Source organism: Leptonychotes weddellii, chromosome 4 (genome assembly GCF_054177405.1).
Source record: "Leptonychotes weddellii isolate Sample4059 chromosome 4, ASM5417740v2, whole genome shotgun sequence".
Lineage (NCBI taxonomy): Eukaryota > Metazoa > Chordata > Mammalia > Carnivora > Phocidae > Leptonychotes > Leptonychotes weddellii.
The window spans coordinates 33,881,638-33,893,521 of record NC_138372.1 but is presented as its reverse complement, the minus strand read 5'-3'; the positions used below and the strand labels follow the sequence as shown (position 1 = coordinate 33,893,521).

The 11,884-nt window shown below is 42.8% G+C and overlaps 1 protein-coding gene across 3 annotated transcripts in view; it reads left to right on the top strand.

Annotated features, from left to right (window-relative positions):
- Positions 1 to 417: 417 nt before the first annotated feature.
- EFCAB14 (EF-hand calcium binding domain 14) overlaps positions 418 to 11,884 on the top strand; it is a 38,512-nt gene continuing 27,045 nt past the window's right edge. For 2 of the 3 annotated variants that reach the window (XM_031032525.2, XM_031032524.2), the window contains exons 1-3: positions 420 to 1,561; positions 3,023 to 3,171; positions 8,881 to 9,026. In XM_031032525.2, the coding sequence (XP_030888385.1) occupies positions 1,380 to 1,561; positions 3,023 to 3,171; positions 8,881 to 9,026 (477 nt within the window). In that variant the 5' untranslated portion in view covers positions 420 to 1,379. Of the gene's footprint in view, positions 1,562 to 3,022; positions 3,172 to 8,880; positions 9,027 to 11,884 lie in introns of all 3 variants that reach the window. The other variant, XM_006737437.3, reaches the window with a different exon arrangement.

The following is an 11,884-nucleotide window of genomic DNA, read 5'->3' as shown; positions in this document are numbered from 1 at the left end:
TCAATAAATATTTATGGAATGAATGAATGTATTCAATTGGGTCATTAATCTGTACCACGCCTAAACTTTTCATAAACAGCAAGCGAGTCAGAAGGGCGGAGCTTCTAGGCTGTGTCAGCCCAGATCACAAGGAGGATCTTTCCAAGGAACTTTCCAAGCACATCGGGCAGCTGGGTGTTTTGCCTGCCAGTACCCCTGCTCCTGGCGAAAGAAAACTCCGCCCCGGGCCAGGTGAGCCGCTGATCCCAGGTGGCCTTCCTGGGGGCGGGGCTTCCTCAACTGGTAGGCGAGACCCAGCCCCCGCCGGAGCCACGGCACCTTTAACGCCCCGCCTCCCGCCGCCACTCGCGCCCCCTGGTGTGACGTCACCCGACGAATGGCCAATGGAAGCGCGGCTTACTGGCAGGCGGTGCCGGCGGCTGCTGCCAAAGAGGAAGTGAGCTGGGGCTGGAGCGATGGCCCGGGTTTGGAGCCCGCGGCCGCCGCCGCCGCCACCACCACCAGCAAGTTGGGAGCAGCTGCGGTTGCAGCCGGAGCGGGGGCCGGAGTCGCGGCTGGAGTGGAGGCGGCGCGTGTGAGTTGCCGAGAGTCGCCAGAACACCTCAAACTCTGGGCGGGAGCGCTTCAGGTGGGCTGAGCCGCCGTCGCCCCTCCGCACCGCCCTACCCCCCAGGCCCAGACAGCAAGGCTGGGGTCTCCCAGGTGCGGAACTGGCACTTGGCAGGCTGAGCCCTCCGAGCCGTGCTCTAGGCCTTCCTCAGTCTCGGGCCCCCTTCAAACTCAAGGCGGAGGCCGAAGAACGGTGATCACCCTAAGACCCCGTCATTTTCTTGGCGCCCAAGCTGTGTCGGGGTTGTAGCGGCTGCGAGCCCCCTTCTGCTGCCACCTCTCCAGCTAGGGAGCGACTAGCGCGTTCTCACTGTCTAGCTCTTCACCTCCCCCTCTTCTCCCATTCAAGAACAAGTTTCTTTTCGCTCTCTACTGGAAGTCCACCGGAAGGCCAAAACACCCATCGGTGTGTCTTTCCTCAGCTCCTGGAGCACACTTAGAAATATTACATACCTATCGGAAGATAAAGGTTGCTCCCCTTACCACCCTCTTATCAGAGACTCCATGCCCAGAGCCTTACCCATTTTTATCACCAGCTGCCTGGCCATCTCTGTGTGACTTCCCCCACCCATCTGAGTTCCACTTTCCTCTGGGCTCCAATCTCTAGCCCCCAGTGGATCTGGTCAGTCCCACCCCTGGGTGGGACTGACCCAGGGCTCTGGCCCAAATTCCCCACCCTGGAAGGCAGCTCCAAGGTAGCGAGAGAATTGGGCATCGGGTACGAACCTGGCAGCTCAGGAGTGGGTGCACCACTCACCCCACACAAAAAGATGAAGAAGCGCAAAGAGCTCAATGCATTGATCGGCTTGGCTGGGGACAGTCGGAGAAAGAAGCCCAAGAAAGGCTCAGGCCACCGCCTCCTTCGCACTGAGCCTCCTGACTCAGACTCTGAATCCAGCTCCGAGGAGGAAGAGGAATTCGGTTTAGTTGAAAATCGCTCTCGTTTTGTCAAGTGAGTGATGCAGTGGTGAGGGGTGGGATGGGGGAAAAGGCATTTCCTTATACTACCAAGGGGGAAAATTGAAAGGAAGGAGAAGGGTGTACTTAGAAAGGAAAAAGGGTGTAGACCTTGGACGGCAAACAGAAAGAAAAGATGTTAGGGTGATGAGCTCGGGTTCTGAATGAAGGATAAGTTAGAGATCTGTCTGTAAGTGTAGGAAGAACTCTGAATCTAGGGTGGAGATACTGATGTGGGGAATGTGCCAAGAGCCCGGAGAGACCCAAGTTGGGAGTGGCAGAAAAGCTAAGAAGAGGTACCTGGGAGCAAAGAAACTTTTGGGACTAGACCTTTTTTAAAAGTGTAGTAGAGACAGGGACTTTAAGACTTCAGGTTATTCTTTGCAGTCCAGATCTTGAAGGTGATGGGATATGGTGAGGAACTTACAAAAGTATGAGCCTCGAGAGTACGTGGAGGGTAGGAAACAAAAAGAAGAGGCAACTTCTTCCCAAACCACTTTTAGATGATGCAGCCACTAGGCAAAACCAGTAGTGAGCTTTGAGGACATTGGGAATTGGGGCCCAGGGGGGCAGAAGACCAAAGGGAATCTTGAAGGTGTCCTTGGACCCTCTCAGGGAGCACACTGAAAGAAAATATTGTGCTGAGGATGTGGAAGCAAGGGCTGGGCAGAAGGTTGGGGTGCTGAAAGAGATTAAATCCTTTGAGGTTTTTTTCTTTGTTTAGAGGGTCTTTGTTCTTTTATTTTGTTAAAGGAAGAGTTTGGTTTCTAATGAGCTTTGTCAGGTTAAGTAGTTAAGGGCAATCTTAGATTTGGGATATGAAGGTATGATGAAATGGAACAGTTCCACTGGGATAGTTGCCCTGTTGAGTTAGTTTAGACCTTGAGTGCTAGTTGAAGTTTGGTGTGAAATCTAACCCCTTTCCGTGTTTCCTGCCTTCCGTGTTTCCTGCCTTCTAAACCAATAAGCTAGAGTGCACCAGGTGTCCACTTAAACCTACAGTTCCTATTTCTTTCATTCATTTGCAGTAAAACTTGCTCAAAAGTTTATGAAGTTTCAGTAATCTGAAACAGGCTCCCCCGGAGGGGATCCATGTTGGAAAGAAAGAAATAGATAGGTAAATTACAGTGCTGTAATTTATTGCAGAGATCTGGTCTTGACACTTTCCTAACCTGAACTTGTCCCCAAAGACCTGAATCCATGATGACGGTTGTGGGCTGCAATGCCCACAAGACCTCTTTCTCTGTCATGTGAAGTTTGAAACCTTTGTATTCAAAAGATGAGCTCTTCATGGGTCATGTTATTTAGTCACTTGCAGTCTGCTCTTCAGATTTAAGAATGTGGTACCCAGTGTTGCCTTGTAAATAGCTATATGGTGACACATGTATGCTATTTCTAATACAGCTGTACTCATAATCACTCTTGTACTCCTGGTTGAATTTGTTCTTATGATCAGGGGAGACTATTTACGATGCTGCAAGATCTGTTATCCCCTCTGTGCTTTTGTCATCCTTGCCGCCTGTGTTGTGGCCTGCGTTGGCTTGGTGTGGATGCAAGTTGCCCTGAAGGAGGATCTGGATGCCCTCAAGGAAAAATTTAGAACAAGTAAGTGGTTGCCCTTTTCAGAGTGTTATCTTGTTTCCAGGTTCTAGGTCCACAAAGTGGACCGCGCTGAATAGTTTTGCCCACTCTGATGAAGCAATTATATATTCCTTCCAGCCTTCTTATACTCTTTCTTAGCTGTCAGCTTGAATATGGGAACAGTTGTTTGTTTGCTAGTTTTTAAACCTACAAACAAAAAACAGTGCTTATGCACCATCAGGACAAATAGCATCTGAAATAATGGCATTGCGGTCAACACCTAAGGTGCAGAAAGGAAGTGCTAAGGTCCAGGATTCTAGAACCTTGGTTAACCTCCACCTGTTGCCACTTTATACTTCCCCAAGTATACTTCCCCAAGTATACTTCCCCAAGTATAAAGTGGCAATAGCAACATTGGGCTGTTTCCTTCCTCCTCACAGGGCCATTTGAGAAAGAATGTGGGAGTGTCTGTCAAACAACTTCCTGCTTAAGAAAAACTGTATGGAATGGACAATAATAATAGCTAGCATTTATGGGGTGCTTACTGTGTACCAAATGACAAATAAATATTTGTCTCGTGAGTTTTAAAGCTTAAGAGACTTTTTAAGTTGAGGAGTTTTATAGTTTCTAAATTACAAAGTTGTATTTTGCCACATCCAAGGTACTTCATCTGAAAGGTGTGTTTGCAGAGTAGCTTCAGCCACATTTGACCTATCTTCCTTTAGCAAACCGATCTTTGGTTCTAGGTTTCAAGGGTTAATTTTCTTTTTTTTAAGATTTTATTTATTTATTTGAGAGAGAATGAGATAGAGAGAGCATGAGAGGGGGGAGGGTCAGAGGGAGAAGCAGACTCCCTGCTGAACAGGGAGCCCGATGGGGGACTCGATCCCGGGACTCCAGGATCATGACCTGAGCCGAAGGCAGTCGCTTAACCAACTGAGCCACCCAGGCGCCCACAAGGGTTAATTTTCTAAGCTAAAGAACCAGTTTCAAGTTAATCACAAATGCCTTAAGTTTAGCAGCATTAACACATGGGGAAACTGACCACTAGGCTTTCTCAAGGTCAACAAAATCTGGCCCCAGAACTGGAATTAAAGTTGTGTCCTCACTTCCCATCTTAAGCCTTAGGAGATCACAACTTCCAGGCTTTCCTTCACTCCAGCTTCTCTTTGCTGCCTGCAGTTATTCAAGTTCCGAACCTGACCTAGGGACAGCTAATCCTTAGTTACTGTGTTAATGATGTTCTTAGTAATGTTGCTTGAAAAAAATGTTTTCTTCTGATTCAAGGAAAGGAGTAGGGTAAAGCACAATTCTCTGCCAGAATCATCTTGACTTATATGTTTAATCAACTGGTGGAATCAGAGTACAGTATAAGAAAGAATGAGATTTTGTATTCTAGTTAATTTTCTTCCTTAATGGTTGTCCATACCAGTATTGCAAAATGTTTTTAAGGCCATGTTTTCTTTGTAAGTGGTAATCATACTTGGAAATGAGGTTCTCAGAAACAGTGTTTAACTATAAATAATCACTAAAGACACCTGTCTGTGCCCTCATCTCTCTGTAATTAATTGGGCCTCCTAGGTTTGTGCTACAGCTTGTTTTGATCACATATAGCAATTATTTATTTATACATTTCAAAACTTTGCTCACTTCTACCCTCCAGGGATTCCTTTCCCTGACTGCTCTATGCCTGTGTTTACAGGACACCCATGTAATTTATACCTTGGCTGAGCTTTTCAGGGAATTTCTTTTTTTAGAAATGTATATTTGAAGTGTATACAGGTAATAGACCTGGCAGTCAATCAGTCGACAAATATTTGTTGAATACTCGTTAATACCAATCCCTGGAAACACTATATTCAGGAGATGCCAGGACTTGTACCCTGAACTGTGAGACCTGCTTTCTACCACTGAGCAACAGGCCCCTGGGATCCTGATTACATTTGTCATCTAGCTGAATGAAGCAGATTTGGAATTGTCAGTCCAGCTGCTTTGTCATCTTTCGTTTGCTGCAATAGAAATGCCAGCCCTGTAATGTCTAAAGCAGGATTTCAAGGGGGTGGAGCCTGGGGCATAGTCAGTCCATTGGCTGAACCATTGTGGACCACTTGCCCAATAGCTTTGTGTGAAAACCATCATCTTGAGTAAATGAGGTCAGTCTTGTTAAGCTTAAATAGTCTTTTTTTGAATTACATTTCTACTTTAGATATATTTCAGTAAGTTTATTTTTATTTGTTGTTTTTCAAGAGGACAGTGAAGTCATGGATTCAAAGAAGACCACCTGCTGGTCTGGCTTTAATACCTTTTTGAGAAATTCAGAGCCCTTGTTCTTTATTTCAAATTTTCAAAGACACTTGTCAGGAAAGGAGGCAGGATTGCTGGAATATCTGAAATAGAAAGCAAAACAGATAGACTTGGTATTTTTCCTTGTGGTCAAGGAACAACTTGATCCTTAAGCTGCAGGTACTCACTGGTCTTGAAACTTAGTATTCTTTCCAGAACCAGGTACTTCCGAAGACCTCCACAATTATTCTAAGGAAGATTCTGTTCTCAGCCATCTCTCCCTGTCACTCAACAATGAAACGCTAGAGTGGGGGAAGAGAATTTAGAAGAGAAGGAAAGAATAAATCAGGCTGTTTCCTTTTCGGTCACACAGGCAGGGTAGCAGTTGGTCATTTAGTACAGAACTTAAAAATTGTGGTAATGAGGGCATTAGGGTGTAAGTGGCTGACAGCTGGAGTATACTAGAGAGAGTGCTGGTCCTAAGAGCAGAATGTTTGACTGTCAAATCCTGGGTTGCTCATTACTAACTGTAAAATGTGGATAAGTCACTTCTTCTTTTTGAGCCTTCATTTTCCCATCCATAAAACCCAAAGACATATTTATGCTACCAGAGCACTTTGGGCATCTCTCTATTATACCATCCATCCCACTGCGTAGTAATTCCGTGGTGACACCTTGCCCCCCGCGCCCCCCCCCCGCAGACTGAGTGCCTCAGGGTCTTCAGCGTGCACTAGTGCTGAGTGCAGGGCTGGGCACATGATAGGGACTCAATAACAAGTTGAATGATTACATAAAAGTTTATGCAAACTAAAGACGTTTAAGTTTAAAATATTGCTGTTAGCATTATATGTGTTCTGTCTAAAGAGTGTATGCAGAAATCTCTACTTCCTGGTCTTAGAGATCAGGAAAAGAACTAGGTAAGTTCTTTTGAGTATTAATATACTAGATTTTAAATGAGTTGCTTTCCATGTTGAAAGAACATAAATTATAATAAGTTGTTTGCTGCGCTTCCTCCCATTTATGTAGCCAAAGTGCCTTGACTAGGCTACTCTCTCCTAAAAAGCCCCAAGTCGTGTAATGAAAATGATCCTCTCTTGGCTCATACAATCCTAAGTATCCAGAGGGTTTTCAGGACTTGTCAGCTTAATATGTTGTTAGTTAATAACTGCAACCCAGGTTATTTATATATTTGTCTTATTTCCTCTTCTACTTCTACCTTCTATTTCTTTCGTCTAGACCGTGGGACAGAGACCCCCACCCCCACCCCCCACTTGGGACATTTGACCACCTGAGAATGGCAGATGTGTGGGATAAGTTTTACTTTACAACCTCACTGAAAATGTAAAAGAAAATCATTTTTCTTTTCTTTCTTTTCTTACTCTTACAGTATTAATTTATACTGACAAAATTCCTGCAAACCAGTGTAAACCAAATGTTGCATTAAAAGCACTGAGGGAAATCTTTCATTTATAAAGAAATCCTTTCGTGCATATTTTTGAAAAATTAATAAAAATATATATTTTTAAATAAATCTGGGGGTACCTGGATGGCTCAGTCGTTAAGCATCTGCCTTTGGCTCAGGTCATGATCCCGGGGTCCTGGGATCGAGCCCCGCATTGGGCTCTCTGCTCAGCGGGAAGCCTGCTTCTCCCTCTCCCACTCCCCCTGCTTGTGTTCCCTCTCTCGCTGTGTCTCTCTCTGTCAAATAAATAAATAAAATCTTAAAAAACAAAAAAATCTGAATTTTGAGAGAGTGGGCTTGTTTCTGGCAGGGATACCTCCACCACCCCGCCCCTGATTTTTGCTGGAGTTTTTTGTTGTTGAGTTTGTTTGATTGAATTTTCTTTGTTTAACTTAATAGGACAACATTAACTCCATTTCATACCCTACAATTATTTCCCTGGAAAGGCATTGGAGTGCTTCTGTGTACCTAGCACTGTGCTGGGCCCTGGAAATACATGACAAATAAGTCCTGGTCCTTATCCTTAAGCAGCTCTTTCTCTCTCTTAGTCTGCTAAAGGAGACACATGAGTAAATAGTTACAGCACAGTGTGTTAAGTGCTAGATAGAGTTTGGAATGGTGAAGTGGTGGTGGGCGTCCAACCTGGGAGCCCAGCTATTTGTGGTGAATCTTAAAAGAAACTAACTAGGCTAAGGTAACAAATGGAGAAGGGGCAAGCCAAGGACATCTAGGCAGAAAGAATAGTGTGTATAGAGTCACTGAGACTTAAAAAGGTTGGTGTGTCTGGAGAATCCACTTTACCAGAAAACAGATTGAAGAGGAAGGTAAAGGGATGAGAAATGTGGTTGGGAGTTATGCAGTCAGTGATACTTACCGAGTGCCTAAAATGGCCAGGTGTATTCCAAATGCTGACCCCACAGAGAGGAACAAAAAAATCATGGCACTTAAATTTTAGTCAGTTGTTTTGTATCTGTCCTGTATGCCAGTTTTTTTTGGTTTTAAAGAAAGTATATAACAACTAATCGGGCAATCTGTAGCTTTAAAAAAAATGATGTGGGCTTTATTCTGGAGGACCAGCCATGATCAATATTTTATTTTTCATAAAAAGGAAAAATACTTTTTAAAGACAGAGGAGAAAGCACTCTTTCAGGCCTCTGCCTTCAGGCTGGCAAATCTCTAAACCAGTCAGGAGATACTGTTTTCCAAAGGAAAGCCAAATATCAGCCTACACTTCACCTAACATGTTCCTTTATCTTCTATTTCACTTTGAGCTTTTGGGTTGATTTAAGATCTAAGAAAACACTGTTTGCTGTTTATGAAAAAAACTTAAAATCGTAATCCTCATAATAGCACTTGAAAGGTGGTTAAGAACCCATCTTGCATTTTACCAGTTTGAGAGATAAAAAAAAGTTAGATTTAATCATTTAGGGATATAACTTTGGACATCACCTTGAGCATTAATGGAGTAAGGTTTATAAATCTTCACTGACTAATCACAAAGCTCCTTAATTGCTCTGGTTAATACTTATATTTATTTATCACTTGTTGTATGCCTGCTTAGCCCTGTTTAGTACTTTACAACCATTCTTTCCACTTAATTCTAAAAATCCTGTAAAGTGTATTTTATCTCTGTAATACAGATGAGGCAACTGAGCTCAAAGAATTGGAGTAATTTACTCAGGATCACAGTAAATTACAGAGTCCAACTCTTTCTGCTGATACTTTGTTGTCATTTTTAGCCATCTGACTTTTAAAAGGTTGTACCCCCAGTAGTGAAATAGCCCCAGTTAAAATGGTGCTTTAGTATTAAAATTATATATTTACATAAATTTGAAAAAACAGTGTAGCTGGTAGATAGGAATTCAGTCATCCTACCAGGATTGACTTCTATTAACCTGTCTTCCTTCCTACTGTAAGATCATTTTTTCATCTTGGAATCAAGGGAGTACTCTGTGGTTATTTATTATTATTCTTATTTTTGCTTTTAGTGGAATCTAATCAGAAAAGTTCATTCCAAGAAATTCCCAAACTTAATGAAGAACTACTCAGCGAACAAAAACAACTCGAGAAGATTGAATCTGGGGAGCTGGGCTTGAACAAAGTCTGGATAAACATCACAGAAATGAATAAGCAGGTAGCAAATGTGTGATTTTATTTCTGTGTAAGCTGGGAATGTTTAGTTTTGTTTAGTATGAATTTATAGGTATAGAGCACTCACCTCTGATTGTTTTACTTTTTGAGATGTTTTGCATACTGTGATCCCAGCACATTAAGGTCAGGTAAAATGGGTAATAGTATGCATTTACCAAATATATAAGGTGTTAGCCCTTTCTGCAAAGAACAGTTTTATCAAGTAGAGTAGTTTGTAGGGAGTTGGAAATTCTTGAGTCAATTTTTCCTAAGGAGCAGTGTAAGTATCAAATAAAGAGTGTCATTCTAACCTCGAAGAAAAATGGGTAGTCTACTTATATAAGATAATGAGAGCTTACTTTGTTTAATAGAGTTCACAAACTTACAGATGCAGCCTTGGCTGTAGTGCTGTACACTGTAGTAAAACTAATCTGTAAACCATCTGTAGCTAATGATAGTTATTCTAGACTAGCACAGGAGGAGGTAGCAGAGTTGGTGAAATACTTTGGCCAGGCAAGCAAGCCTAGAGCAAAAACGTTTTCAGTCCCTAAGTTGGCCAGATCTCAGTAGGCCTTGATTCCAAAAGAGGGATTCTGCCAGAGGGAAAGGGCTCATGCAAAGGATGTTAATTGAGCATCTCCTGTGTATAAGGTGCTAGAGTTGTCACTAGGTGCTGTAGCCTCTGTCCTCAGTTTTTGCGGTTTAGTTAGAAAAGACGTGCACTGGCAAGAAGACTCAAGTACCAAATGAATGCTACACCTGCAGAGTGCTTAAAAATAGATAAACCTCCGGGCACCTGGGTGGCTCAGTTAAGCGTCTGCCTTCGGCTCAGGTCATGATCCCAGGGTCCTGGGATCGAGCCCCGCATTGGCATTGGGCTCCCTGCTCAGCGGGGGGTCTGCTTCTCCCTCTCCCTCTGCCGCTCCCCCTGCTTGTGTTCTCTCACTCTCTCTCTCTGGCAAATCAATCAATCTTTAAAAAAATAGATACACCATTTTCGTGGGGCTAAGCAGATATTCTCTTCTTCAGAATGGAGTCCCAACGTTCAGAATCAGCCACTGGCAGGGAGCACTGTGCTCGAATACAAGTGCTTACACACATTTCCGAAGCTACCGTCAGCTCTCAGCAGCAGTGTGGGAGTGGAGGTGGGGGCGGCGGGGCAGGTCAGCACTTAAGATCAGGGATCAGGGGCTGCAACAGTGGCTTTCAGATTTTGCCCAAAACCCACAAAAAGAAATGTTTTATGTCACTACCCACTAAACACATCCCTACATACATATATGTGTAACTAAAATAAAAGTTTCTGAAAACCATAATTTACCCTTAGTATGCTTTATGATATTTCCCCTTAGTTCTATTTCACTTTTTTAAATTACTGATGAAATAACTGATGGGCTATAGCACCCAGTATTTGTTCGTTATCACTTATCTTTGGACTCTCAGTAATTAGGGAAAAGCCAGTACTCACTCCCTTTTGTAAAAAGAATAGGATAAATTGTGGCCTTGCTTTTATTGACAGAGCAAATTAGCAGTTTGGTCAGAGATTATATCAAGTGAAAATAGACCACAGTGAAGCACTGAATAGTTCATTAGCATCTCTCACTGGGGCAAACCGTGGATTCCATTGGGAGAGTCTGTCATGGAGATCGCTGTTCTGAGGTAGGGATGAAATCTTTCAAGATGAAGAGTCAATGTTAGGTCTTTCTCATCTCATTCATGTAAATCAGCATTATTGTGGGAAGAATCAAAAGGGGAAATTGGTACTCAGTGTGAGAGGACATACAGGTTTTCAAATCTTTGCTACATATTTTGGCTTTTGAATCCTCTTTAACCAGGAATCTAGCAACAAAAGAATCATTTTGTTCTTGGCTTGGCTCTTATTTTTAATGCAAGAAGGACCTGGGAAGGCAGGTATGCAGGAAAAGTTTACTCCAGCCCCAGGGCTTCATATATAAAGCAGGGAGAGATTGAATTGAAACCCTTTCCATTTTAGTCTCCGTAGATCTTCAGAGATGAGGGGAGTGACTGCGCAGGAGGATGGTGTAGTGAAGTGAGCTTTATGTTGGTCCAAGGGGAGCTCATTGGTCTCCGAGTGATTTTCTAAAATTAATGTTATGCATATCTGACGGTCTGTTCAAGTAAAAGGCGTTTGTCCTAAATCAGAATAGCTATAAAAATAAAATTGGTATTTAATTTCTATGTTTTTATGTCTAAGGGTAACTGTCAGTTAAAATGCTCTTATTGGCAAATTATTTTTTAAAAAGCAATTCAAAGTGGCTTAATAAGAAAATGGATCAGATCACTTAACAAGAACTGTCCTTATCACAATGTGAGTTGAAGTTAATGCCACCTGAAAAAAAAAAAGCCATTAGTTTGAAATAAGTTAAAATCAAATTTTGCATTGAAAGCCTTTAAACTAATAGTTAAAAATTTCACTCACTTTGCTGTTTTATTCATGAAACCTCTGATTTCATACCCATAGCCATTCTCAACCAGTTTAGGGAGTGTCCTCCCCCTTCCTTGAAGACTGTTAATTCAACAAATGTTTAATGAGCTGCTTTTATAGAATTAGGCCTTGGATTCAAAACCAAAAACGATGATTCCTGCCCCCAAGGCTCTTATAGCCAAACGGAGGAGACAGAAAAGTAAACAATTGTAAAACAGCCTGATGAGCAAATAAGCAGGTCCAAAAGCTAGGGGGGCATTTTTAAGGATTTATCTAACCAGAATGGCTGGGGCCAGGCAAGGCTTCTCACATCTTAAGCTGAGTCCTGAAGGGCACATAAGAGTTGGCCAGGTGAATTCTGAAGAAAGAAGGGCGTCCTAGGTAAAACATTAGTAGAGTTGATCCTCATTTGCAGA